Raw genomic sequence first — 13519 nt, 5'->3', positions numbered from 1 at the left:
GATGATTACTATGTCTTTTAAATTGATTGTGGCAAGTTTTAGGGCCTCGGATAGCTCTATCTTGCCATGTGTTTTGTCAGCACTCAAGAAAAAATGTGTATTCTGCTGTTGTTGTGTGGAATATTCTGTAAATGCCAAATTGATTCCTTTGGGGTTAATGGCATTTTGAGTTGTTTTATATTCTTGTTGTTTTTCTTTTTTTTTTCCTCTTTTTAAAAATATGAAATGTTTCACAAAATTTTGTGTAATCTATATGCAGGAGCTGTGTTAATCTTGTCTACATCATTCTAATTTTAGAAAGTGCTGCCAAAGCCAACACTCCTTGCTGATTTTCTGTGTAGCTCTATCAATTATTGAAAAGGGTATGAGGAAATTTCTAACTATAATTGTGGATTCATCTATATCTCCTTTCAGTTCTGGCAGTTTTCTTTTTTAAAAAAGTCAACTAAAATTTAATTAAGCATAAAGTTATTTTCACATTTATCTACAACTACAGTGAATACACTTCTTGGCATGAAGACACAACCTTTAGAATTTAAAACCTCCCCACCTGCGAGATTACATATATAAAACTCCCACTATTGTTTCTATAAAAGTGGATTAGTTCACCAAATTAAAGTACTTATACTATCTAGAATATAATAAAATGGAAATGATTTACTCATAGATTTGTATTTAAATCATCTTTATTTATAAACTACTATACTAAGAACTATAATTCCTTAAACTTCAATTTCAGAAAAGTGTAATCACTTAAGTAACAGCCGTTACTTAAACTGAAAATGAGATCAGTCTAAATTACTTTTGAAGAGAGCAAAAATATTGTCGGGTTTCTTGCTGTGGTTCTGCTTGTTCAGTAGCAGGCTCCTTGGAAGGCGGAATCAACCCTGAAGGGAACTCGCTTCTACCTTCAGAATGTGGGGTTGGGGTAAAATCCAGGTCTTGGGTGAAGGTAAGGAGGAAAACCCCTCGGTGGATAGAGGTTTCTCACTGCAAATGGAGCACGTGGTGGACCTGGGAAATCCCTTGGTGGATAGTAATAACCTTGAGACACTCCAAACATGGTTCCTGGAGGAGGTGGGGGGAAAGGAGGTCCTCTTCTCATGAATGGGCCTCTTGTATTCACAGGAAACGATGGACCTCTGATTGGAGCCAGAGGTGGAGGAACAAAGCCGGTGCCAGTTGCTTCATTTTTAGCAGGGAGAGATGAATCAGGCACATTTAAATTACCAGGATCATCTTTGGCATCATTTCTACTGGATTCCATTTCTGAAGGCATTGACCCATCCATTTTATCCAAAGAAGGCGTATTAAAACTTCCGAGTTCTGCTGGCCCAGACAGTCCATCAGAATTAGAATAAAATCTGTCTTCCCTTTGTGGAGGAAGCGCTGAATCAGGATGTGATTGTCCTGGTGGAGGAAACGTCATCGTACGGTCCTGTTCCCACGGAGACGACAGGGACCCAGTGTCAGGAGGAGCCCTGTGAGGATCGGTTAACGTATCGCAGCCTGGTTCTCCTCTTTCATTGGTAATCTGATGGTCCAGAGGATTCCCTGGGCCTCTTGGGCCTCTTCCTCCTCCCTCCGGAAGCACAGGTGCGGGTCTGAGTGGACCCTCCAACACAGTTTGAGGAGACAGAAAAGCTCTCGTTTCAGATGAAGGCTGACCCAATGGTGAGGGACCACATGGAGAATGCTCTCTGCCAAATGCTGTATTTGAAGCATCAGGTGCACAAGGATCTTTTTCTAAAAGTTCAAATTTAAACTCTGTTTCAGTTAATTTTTGTCTGTTGTGAGCATTTTCTTTCCTTAAATCATTGAGGTTTCTTTCAGCAGTCTGAGCTGCCAACCAATTATCATGTCCTTTTTTCTCGTAGGAAATAACCTGCCTTTGATAAAAATTAATAGTTCTCTTCAATTCTTCTTCCAGATCTTTGGCTAGCTTTCCATAGGTCTCCAGCCCTTCAGTGGTATGGCTGATCTTTTTTTGCACTTTAGAAAGTTTCTCTTCTTCCTGTATCCGGGAATTTTCCTCTACTGTCAATTTCCTGTGGAGTTTCATTTCATTTTCTTGATAGAATTCAGTCATTATTTTAAGTTTCTGTTGAAGCTTCTGATTCTCACTTTCAAAATACATGTTTTCTGACTGTAAAGATGCTTGTTGAGTCTGAAGATTTTTAATATGCTCTGTAAGCTCTTCCTTTGTTTTATCAACTTCAGATAACTCAGTAACAACGTGGTTTCTTTCTCCTTCTAAGGTTTTTAAAGAAACATTTAACTCAGCAGCATGAATCAGTTTTTTCAAAGCTCCTGTTGGAGGATCATCTAAGTAAGCACCATTTTCCGATTCACCGTTCACTTCTAATTCCGAGTTATCATCATCCGTTATGTCCTCTCCAAGCACAGCAGCCCGATCTTTCATCTTTAGCAAGCGTCCAGTCAGAGTCTTGATGTGATTTTCTTTATCATTTAGAACTTGTTCTGCGTGTACTTTGGAGTCTTCAAATGTTATTTTCTGTTTATTAAGTTCACTCACTTGTTCTTTCCATACTTCAGCTTCTTGCAAAAGCCGCTTCTGGCTTTCCTGAAGTTGAGAATTTTCATTCAAAGCATCTTGTATTGCTATCTCGTGTCGTTCTTCACTCATGTTAAAGATCTTGCAGATGATTTTGGCTTCTGTTATTTGTGATTTCAGGGATTTTGACTCATTTTCTAGAGAGTGTATCCTTTTTGAGATATCCGCCATCAATTCATCTTGTTGAGAATGTTTAGATTTCTCTTCTTTGAACTCTTTTTCTAGACAGAAGATTTCATCCTCAAGTTCAGAATTGGACCTGTTCAGCTTTTCACAAGTTGCCTCCAAACTTCGTGCTTCTGCTGCCGCCTTCTCAAAGCTGGCATCCTCTAAAGACGACTCTGCTTCATAGGCTTCGTACTCTTTTTGAATAAGGCTAAATTTTTCAAGTAGTTCACATTTTTCTTCAATTAGTCCAGAAAGCGTTGCAGCAAGTTGTTTTTCTCTTCCCACATAAAGCCGACTCCTAACGGATCTAAAAGCTCTCCACAGAAAAAGGAGAACAGCAAAAAATCCAACAACGGCTGCACATACCACCAGTTCCCATGGAAAACCATGAGGATTCGAATATGGTCTCCTACTTTCAGGCAGTGCTGCCACAACCCTGCGTAGCTCCTCCAGGACCAGCCCCAGATAGGGCTGAGGGGTAGCGCCCGGCTCCTCCATAGCGCCGAGGCTGCTCTGGGGTCTCCGCAGTAACACTGGCCACAACAAGCGGTGGAGAACACGCAGCCTGGGGTCTGGAATCCGAATCCGCACGCGGCCACCAAGCGGAGCGGACCACTGCGGAGCCAGCTGCGGGGGGAGCTTGGGAACGCGGGCACCGCACAGGCCTCACAGGCCCATGCTGCTGTCCCCTCATCCCCCCTGCCCCCTTGTTACACTTTACATCCTGAGGCAGCGCAGGTCCGAGTCCCATGCGCCTTAGTTTTGGCAGTTTTCTCATCACATATTTTGAAGCTCTGTTTTTTGGTGAACTCACTTTTAAAATTGCTGTCTTCTTCATGGATTAAACCTTTGATCATTATATAATCTCTCTGTTTCTGGTAATTTTCTTTGCTTTAGCTGATATACATACAGGCACTCTTGCTTTCCTTGCATTAATGCTTGTGCAATATACATTTTTTCATCCTTTTAAATTGTCCTGACCTGTGTTGGTAAATTTCAAGTGAGTTTCTTGTACACAGCATACAAGAAACATATACGAAAGGGTGATACATTTAAATACACTCTTCTATTATCTGTCTCTTAATTGGTAGACCATTCATAATTAAACGCATTATTGATACTTTAGTACATAAGCCTGACATTTTTTATTTACTTTTATGTAAAATTTTTATTTTAAAATTTTATCTATTTTATTTTTAATGTAATGCTATACAACCTTCTTTCTATACTCAAAATTTTAATTAAAATATTACTAAAAATTTCTTAATGATTTTATTTCATGGGAAAGAGACTCAGTGAGGAATGTGAAGTATGTCTTACAAGTATTTCTCATTTTGCAGGACACTGTCTGGGTGTCCCTCTCCCATGAATGATCATTGGTGTGGTTTATCTTTATGCTTTGAGAAAACAAGTCCGTAGTATGTTACTATATTCTGCTATATAAAGATACTCCTCAACTTATGATAGGATTATGTTCCAATAAACCCATCAGAAGTTGATACTATTCTAAGGTGAAGATGCTGTTTTTGTTTTTGTTTTTGTTTTTCTTAATGTAGACTCTTGTCGTGTTGCCCAGGCTGGAGTGCAGTGGCTATTCTCAGGTGTGCTCATAGTGCACTATATTCTCAAACTCTTCGAGCTCAAACAATCCTCCTGCCTCAGCTTCCTGAGCAGCTGGGTCTGTAGGCACACACCCCTATACCTGGCTTGAAGATATGTTTAATAAACCTAACCTACCAAACATCATAGCTTATCCTAACCCACCTTAACCATGCTCAGAACACTAACATTAGCCTACAGTTGGGCAGAATAATCTTACACAAAGCCTATATTATAGAAAGCTGTTGAATATTTTATGTCATTTATTGAGTACTGTACTGAAACTAAAAAACATAATAGTAGCATGGGTACTTGAAATATGGAAATATGGTTTCTACTCAATGAATATTTCTTTCCCACCATCGTGCCGTTGAAAATCTTAAGTGAAACCATTGTAAGTTGGTGACTGTCTGTATTTGTTCGTTTATTTTACTACTTTCCCTTTTTCTTTTAATGGTTGAAAGACATGATAAGGTAAAATATTATTGCCTAAAAATACTCTGCTGCTCTGGAAAATAAAAAGGCAGAAGTTTCCAAGAAATCATTCAAGAGATATAAAAATCGTATGAAAATGAGATAATTAAAGAATAAATCTGCAATTATACATGTTGTAAAATACAAATAGGAGGCTGAAAGAGAGGCTATAGATCACAGTGAAAATGAAAGCAGAAAGAAAGTAGGAATGGAAATATTTACATAGGAGTTGTGAGATATAGTATCTTATTCTTGTTCAACACTAAATAGTTTTCAAGTCTAGCAGAGGACTTGGAAATTTTAAGCTACTCAACAGTGAATCTCAGAGATTTCTTCATTCATCTCACAGTTAGTCTTATATAAATATACAGCTCTGTAATGATTATATGTATCAATTTTTTTTTCCAGTCAAGGAATTTTCCTCTTCCTGTTCATTTCTCTGAAAAATACCACTTGGTACTAGATGATGTAAATGGCTAGGATTGAACTGGTTACTTAGGGTAATAGGCTGACATCTTGTTTCAGCAATTAAACAATAAAAAGGATGTTCTTTATTAAGATATGAATTTGTTTCCTAAAGAAATTGGTTCTATAGATTTCCATAGCATTAAGTATGTTGATAATTCAAATGCCTCATCACTGAACAAAAATGCTCAACCTCAGAGACTGTCCTTGCACATAAATTTGTTTCTTATTTTCAGTTGAGTATTGGCCAACTCATATCAAACACTATTGGTAGATTTTTTTTTTCAAGATGGCAATTTGAGGCTTTTAGCATGCCACAGCCACTTGGAAATAGCAAGGCAGTACATAAAGATAAATACTGTGAGCTTTAATTCAAGAAGGAAAATGGAGATCCACTGGAATTGTGAAGAACACTCCAGATCCCGAGGAGGAGAATGCTGGCAAACAGCCACCATAATGCTGTCCAGCTGATAAAAGTGAATGAAGTCCCAGCACATGAGAGGTAGAAGCTTCCCGCTGTAACTCACGTTTCCACTGAGGATCTGAGCAACCCAGGCTGAGAGAGAGCACTTTGTTTCTCTCAAATCCTGGAGCTAACTTCGCGAGAGGCTTGGAAACACTGACAGAGACAGATACTGGAAAAAACCACAGGCATTTTCCCAGCCCCAGGACAGAGAACAGGACACCATTTTTAATTTGTGTGCATCTAAAGTCAGCTGTTCTTTGGCAACCCAGCAGAGTGACCATGCAGGCATTTTAGTATTGGGACAGAGACTGGAGCACCTGCTCTGGATCAGGGTAGGGTCCTCCACAGACAGAACCGTGGAAAACATCTCAACAGTAGGCACTGGAATTGTGCTTTCCCCAGTCACAGGCCTTGGGCGGGAGGAGAGCTGCTACGGCTGTGGTTTCTCCTGGGCAATGAGACTTTCAGCCAGGGCTAGTTTGATGAACTAGAACTGGTCTGTGTGTGTTATTGCTGGGTGTCCCAGCCTACTTTCCTGAGACTGTGGTGTAGCAGGGCCTTCTTCATTCTACACATGAGCAGATCTCCAAGTATTTAAAGCACTTGCTCGCATGGGCTAGCAGCCTGGCTTGCCCCTTCCTTCCTGTGCAGAGATCCTCGTGCAAGGGGACCATCTCCACTCCATGCCCAGGCAGATATCCAGGGATTCAGAGTGCCCATTAGCGTGATTCAGCAGTCTGAGCTGCTCCATTCTTCTGGTGCAGAGATTGCAGTGCAGTGAGACCTTCTCTGCTTCACAGATTTCCAGGTATTTGGAGCACCTGCCTGAGCCACCCCGTCCTTCCTGTGCAGTGATAGTGGTGCAAGGAGACCCTCTCCACCCCACAACCAGGCAGATCTCCAGGCATTTGCAGCAGCCACTCTCCTGGATTAGGAGATTAGGCTGGCTCTGACACTCCTATGCAGAGAATTTGGGGCCAAGGAGGTTTCCTACCTCCATGCCGAGGCATGCCTCTGGACACTTGGTGGCTGCCCACTGGACTCTCCCTCAGAGCTGGTGCTTGTGCCTATCACTGGGGGACCTGTAGATGGACTTGCCAGGTCCAGCCCCACTCAGTGTTTTCCCGGTAAACAAGGATCAACTATATACCCAGCCACACTGGCAGCAACCTGCTGTTACCCATAAGCGCCATCTTCTGGCTTGTAGGTCAAAGTACCCAGCCCAATATAAAACATGCAGACAAAAGTGCACAAGGTTATGGAAGCAAAGCCAAAAGGCCCTACCCAGCATTATCCTCCGTCACACCCTCTAGGGAGAGGAGGAAAGGGAAAGGGAAAGGAACAGAAAAAAATATATATAGGGAAAGGAAGAAAGATAAAAAATCCGAGCTCTGGCTGGCAAGATGGCCGAATAGGAACAGCTCCGGTCTGCAGCTCCCAGTGAGATTGACACAGAAGGTGGGCGATTTCTGCATTTCAAACTGAGGTACCCAGTTGTTTTTTTTTTCATAACTCAGTGGCACCTGGAATGCCAGTGAGACAGAACCGTTCACTCCCCTGGAAAGGGGGCTGAAGCCAGGGAGTCAAGTGGTCTGGCTCAGTGGGTCTCACCCCCACAGAGCCCAGCAAGCTGAGATCCACTGGCTTGAAATTCTCGCTGCCAGCACAGCAGTCTGAGCTCTACCTGGGATGCTCAAGCTTGGTTGGGGGAGGGTCATACACCATTGCTGAGGCTCAAATAGGCGGTTTTACCCCCACAGCGTAAACGAAGTCGCTCTGAAGATTGAACCGGGTGGAGCCCATCACAGCTCAGTAAGGCCACTGTAGCCAGACTGCCACAGCTCAACAAGGCCGCTGTGGCCAGACTGCCTCCTTTCTGGGCAGAGCATCTCTGAAAAAATAAAAAATTTTAAAAAAGGCAGCAGCCCCAGCCAGGGGCTTATAGATAAAACCCCCGTCTCCCTGGGACAGAGCACCTGGGAGAAGGCGTGCCTGTGGGTGCAGCTTCAGCAGATTTAAACGTCCCTGCCTGATGGCTCTGAAGAGAGCAGCAGACCTCCCAGCACAGGGTTCACGCTCTGCTAAGGACCAGACTGCCTTCTCAAGTGGGTCCCTGACTTCTGTGTCTCCTGATTGGGAGACACGTCCCAGTAGGGACCAACAGATACCTCATACAAGAGAGCTCTGGCTGGCATCTGGCAGGTGCCTTTCTGTGACAAAGCTTCCAGAGGAAGGAGCAGGCAGCCATCTTTGCTGTTCTGCAGCCTCCGCTGGTGATACCCAGACAAACAGGGTCTGGAGTGGACCTCCAGCAAACTCCAGCAGACCTGCATCAGAGATGCCTGATTGTCAGAAGGAAAACTAACAGATGGAATAAAATAGAATCAACATCAACAAAAGGATGTCCCCTCAGAGACTTCATCTGAAGGTGCCAACATCAAAGACCAAAGGTAGATAAATCCACAAAGATGGGGAGAAACCAGCACAAAAAGGCTGAAAATTCCAAAAACCAGAATGCTGCTTCTCCTCCAAAGGATCACAACTCCTCACCAGCAAGGGAACAAAACCCAATGGAGAATGAGTTTGACGAATTGACAGAAGTAGGCTTCAGAAGGTGGGTAATAACAAATTCCTCTGAGATAAAGGATCATGTTCTAACACGGAATGCAAGGAAGCAAGAACCTTGAAAAAAGGCTAGATGAATTGCTAACTAGAATAATCAGTTTGAGAAGAACATAAATGACCTGGTGGAGATGAAAAACACAGCACAAGAACTCCATGAAGCATACACAAGTATCAACAGTTGAATCAGTCAAGTGGAAGAAAGGCTATCAGAGATTGAAGATCAACTTAATGAAATAAAGGGAGAAGACAAGATTAGAGAAAAAGGAATGAAAAGGAATGAACAAAGCATCCAAGAAATATGGGACTATCTGGGACTATGTGAAAAGACCAAATCTACGTTGGATCTTGAGCAGGACTTTGATGTTGCTTTGAGTGCTGCCAACTTAGATGAAGGCCCTCATCCTATAGCTGTAAAGCAGAGCCAAAGCAGCAACTTCTCTAAATCATGCCTTTATAGGAAACTTGAGAGCAGAGATTCAAAAGAAGTAAAGACCCATGAGGTGAGAGAGAGACTCTGGTTTTAAGGGTAGAGTCAGAATTCTCTGGTCATGACTCCATTTGGTGAGTTGATTATTGACCCAGGAATGGATGAAATCCTGATGAATTGGGTTTTATTGTGCTTCCTAGTATACTTTTTTTTTTTTTTTTTTTTTTTTGCATTTTTTTGGCAGATTTCTTATTAGCCTTAACCATCTTGAGGCTGGGGATCTTGCCATAACTCAGTTTTTGGTAAGGGGTCTGTAGGTCCTGATGTCCTTTTGTGAATAGAGTTGTTTTGTTTTGTGGTATTCTTTTAAAGCAGGGTCTGGAGGCATGTGGCACAGCCTAGGAGGAGATATGAAGTGACCGAATGTCCTTCTCTGTGTGGTATGAGCCAAATGGAAAGGCACCTGTACTGTGTGTGGCCTGAAGAACTTTGAGGAACCTAATTATTTCTTTTCTCCAGTGGAAGGTCATTAATTTATGGACATCCCAGAGGATTAGGTTGGAGAAGCCTGTACAAGTATTCAGTGGGCTACCTCTAGTAGCTTATCAATCTGTGTATCTCTTTCTTAGAAAGGGGAGCCTAAGAGAAGAAAGTTAGTATTTGCTTTGGAAAGATATTTCTCTGTAGTCTAGACATTTCTATAGCCCAAAACATCTCATTCTGGGAAGGCTGTTGGGTTTTATACTTTTAATAATCATTTATTTTGTGAAAGTCACGAATGTAATGAGATGTTAATTATAGCTTCATATACGTATTGATGAAAACAAAACTCTGGTGTACGCCAAGAGTCAAAGTCCATTTTAGTACAATATTATGAACTAAAGAGTAGGTAAGTTTGTTTCTCTCACACTAAAAGTAAATTGGTTTGGGAAATTTTTATGGATAACATAAGTAGAGAGCATACTGACCAGTCAATTGCTTCATGGGAAGGGTAACATAAATATCTCTTTTAAATTAAAACCAGGGCAAGAGGCTGTGTTTGCCACAATGGGAACCATTTCACTGTTTCAGTTGGTGATCAGGAGCTGAAAGCTTTTCTAAATGGCCACAACAGACAGACACAGAACTTAAAATGTCTAGAGTTCATTTAAGATAGGAGTGACTTTAATTCCCTTTAGCAGTGCCTGTTATTCCATTTTAACAATATTTGTGAGCAGTAGGAGCTTTGATGGTTCCATTTAGTGTGACCAACCACTGATGCTTTGATTTTTTCTGAAACTGTTTCAAAATACTAATTTTTCAAATAAGTCGGGACTATAAGGCACTCAAGGGAGGAAATATAGGCAGGGTCATTTTAAATAAAGGTAGGGTCATCTTTAAGACTGGTGGCTGTGTCTCATGCCTGTAATCCCAGCACTCTGGGAGACCAAGGCAGGTGGATCACGTGAGGCCAGGAGTTCCAGATGAGCCTGGCCAATATGGCCAAACCCTGTCTCTACTAAAAATACAAAAATTACCTGGGCATGGTGGTAAACACTTGTAGACCCAGCTATCTGGAAGGCTCAGGCAGGAGAATCACTGGAATGCAGAAGGCGGAGATTGCAGTGAGCTGAGATTGCACCACTGCACTTCAGCCTGGGCAACAGAGTGGGACTCCATCTCAAAAACAAACAAAACCAACAACAACCACCACCACAAAATCCCACTGCTTTAAAACTTAAAAGTGACCACTGTTATTTCCATAAAGTATTCTAGGGTGATTTCTGTCTCTTGAAATGTCTCCAGTTCGCTGGGAATTTAGGTTTTACAGCTATTGGAGCTAATAACCTATAGGAACATATGTGGTCCCTTGTCCAATGCTCTCAGACACAATGATGGGAGTTGGGCATCCTTAAAAATGGTAAAAGCCTTGAGTGTAAGATCTGCTTCCTCTAAGACTCCATCAAGCTCTTATTTTGAAGCATGGAATCTTTAAAACCCTCCAGTCTAGGTTGGATACGGTCTTGGTATCGGAAAAGAAATCAGTTATATATCCTGAGCGAAGTGTTCCTTGGATGAACGACCTTTACTGTAAAGTAACTGCTTTTTTTATATAACTAGGAATAACCTGATTGGTTTTGGCAGTTGGACTCTGCTTGCACTGTGATTCAGTAGTCAGACACATAGTCTAATGCAGGCAGAGTCACAGGCGATGGCAAATCCAGTAACTGTATAGAACAGTATGTTGGCTGAGAGTGTGGGCTCCGAATTCTAGGGTTGGAAACGTGGATTCACTGCTTACTAGTTCTCGGCAAAATGAAGAGAGTAATTGTACTTCTTTGTAGGAATGGTGTGAGCATAAATCAATATAAAAGCACTTAAAACAGTTTCTGAAAAGCAGCAGTTATACTTACACTGATATCCCTGGCAGTAAATGTGGTCTGGAAAATAGATTTTTAGGGTCACCGCTTCAGTGGGATTATATAATCATATAAATGCCCAATATATTTTTTTGTTATAACTCCCCTGTCTGCTACAACAGTTCAGACTGAACTGAATCTTCCCATATGTAACTTTACTAATTCAAACCTGAACAGTCCTCAAAGCCCATACATTTTAACTACCTGTTCAAATGATTGGTTATTTAAGACAAAAACTATGTGGCTGGGGGTAGACTGCAAGATACTATTAAAAGAAATATCATTTGTGAGGGTGAATCAGTCTCAGGCATTGAATATATGTTTATCTAAGTGAAGCACACAGCTGTTTAGGTTTCAGTCTGCAGACCCAGGAAAGCATTGTTCCAACTGAATGTCAAACCTAAGTGCTGAGAATTTGTTTTTAATCATTGCGAGTGTCCTAAAATGGCTTGGTTCTCCGTCGTGAGGCCAATTACACTGGACTTTAATTTCCCAATCTCCACCTAAGTTTTTCTTTTTTAGCAACAGAGAGTGATATGGCTAGGCTTTGTGTCCCCACCCAAATCTCCTGTTGAATTGTAATACCTAGGTGTTGAGGGAGAGAGCTGGTTGGAGGTGATTGGATCACGGTGGTAGTTCCCCCCATGCTGTTCTCGTGATAGTGAGTGAGTTCTGAAGAGATCTGGTGTTTTATTCAGTGTTTGGTAGTTCCTCTCTTGCTCTCCCATCTCTCGCCTGCCACCATGTAAGAAATGCTTGCTTTCCCTTTTGTAATGATTGTAAGTTTCCTGAGACTACCCGAGGCTTGCAAAGTTGTGAGTCAATTAAACATCTTTCCTTCATAAATTACTCAGTCTTGGGTATTTCTTCATAGCAATGTGAAAATGAACTAACACAGAGAGTTAGTTGTTTTAGGGCTATTAAGGGCCTAGGAATAAAAAGCAGTGGCTTTGTTGTTGTTAATTCTCCCCTTCCATCTGTAATGCACAATAAAGATGACTGGCTTTTTTGCAGGTTATTCTTCATGAAAAGGACAATACATTCAAGGATATTTTATAAATTTGTTGGTAGCCTAGGGAAAAGAAACAAAGGGATCATTCTTACTGAATTTTAAAACAGAAATGGCCCATCAAACGGCTCCATGGGGCTGCCTTTGGGTTTATCCCCTTGATAGGAGGTAATATGATATTTGAAGTGGTGACTGGGAGGCTGCCCCTTAGAGTAAGCTCTAGGTCACTCCTCAGGGTGAGGACTTTTTCTCTCCATCTGTTACTCCACTTCTTTGTTCTCTAGATCTCCAGCTTGAGAGATAGTTTACAATTTCTATCTTAATTTTTTCTGAACACCATTTTTCCCAACCTATGCTTAACATTTCAAAATAATGCTCTCTCCCTTTATCATCTTGAAGAGTTTATAGAGACGATGGTTATATTTTTATGAAAAAAGTTTCTCATGGCTTTCCCAAATGAAAAGCGAATCAGTACAAAGAGCTGCGTGTAGAAAATGTAAGCTGAGTACGGCACCAAAGTATCTTCCTATGAGAACTGGGAAGTGCACCGATCTTGCACAAGAAGACATTTCAAAATGGAAGCCAGGCATGGTACTAAAGACCTTGTATCAGGAACAAGTTCATGAAAATAATATCATGAGAAGTGCAATCATGCCATGCTTTTAAGGAGATAGCATCAACTGAAAAGTAGCTCTCCTTCTTTGGAAACCTTGGCCACATCTAACGTCTTGGCTGACCTGCTGTTCATGTGCTTGCCACGTGCTGCTGAGGACATATTGGGGGGGCATTTTTGATCTTAGATGAATCAGTGTATCAGAGATGTATCTGAGCAATACTCAGAAAGGTCTGGCTTCTATTTCAAAGCTCCTGGTGAAGACAGCCTAGGGGGCTGGATAAATAACTTATCATAGGAAACTAGGTTAGATTCAATAAGTGGGACAACAATTTGAAGTAGGCTAATAGCATCTTTTTGTTTTCTTCTATAGAAATGGAGACTAACATATCAGATGTACCTGTATGAAGGTGCCAGGTATAGGCACCTCAGCTGTCTTGTTTTGGAGTTGGGAGACCACATAAATTTGAGACACAACAATTTGAATGTTTTTGGGGGGTTCTTAATTTTTCATTATTGTTATTGTGGGATGTATCTCTGTTCCAGAACCTAATAACATGGCAGAATAGGAAAAACGTTAATTCAAAATGAAAGTGTCTACACTGTAGTTAACTTTGGCTGGAAATGTTAATTAGTAGAGGAGAGGAATTGACACAGAAATATAGTAGAAATAGGGCCCAAGAAATGTCAGATAAATAA

At 41.4% G+C, this 13519-nt stretch overlaps 1 protein-coding gene and 1 non-coding gene across 2 annotated transcripts; both read right to left on the bottom strand.

Annotated features, from left to right (window-relative positions):
• Positions 1-214: 214 nt before the first annotated feature.
• LOC126951787 (U6 spliceosomal RNA) lies at positions 215-317 on the bottom strand. Its single transcript, XR_007724648.1, has one exon. It is a non-coding gene; the product is annotated as a U6 spliceosomal RNA (small nuclear RNA).
• Positions 318-831: 514 nt separating this feature from the next.
• LOC126951040 (cTAGE family member 8-like) lies at positions 832-3873 on the bottom strand. Its single transcript, XM_050784925.1, has one exon. It carries the CDS (start codon positions 3239-3241, stop codon positions 911-913), a length of 2331 nt encoding a protein of 776 aa, XP_050640882.1. The 5' UTR covers positions 3242-3873; the 3' UTR covers positions 832-910.
• Between the last annotated feature and the right edge of the window lie 9646 nt (positions 3874-13519).

This window comes from Macaca thibetana, chromosome 3 (assembly GCF_024542745.1).
Source record: "Macaca thibetana thibetana isolate TM-01 chromosome 3, ASM2454274v1, whole genome shotgun sequence".
Taxonomy (NCBI): domain Eukaryota; kingdom Metazoa; phylum Chordata; class Mammalia; order Primates; family Cercopithecidae; genus Macaca; species Macaca thibetana.
The sequence above is the reverse complement of the archived record's forward strand: the minus strand, read 5'-3'. Positions and strand labels throughout refer to the sequence as shown.

What these genes read in the sequence shown, in the direction of transcription:
- LOC126951040 (XM_050784925.1), bottom strand. Translation starts at nt 3,241, where the DNA reads ATGGAGGAGCCGGGCGCTACCCCTCAGCCCTATCTGGGGCTGGTCCTG.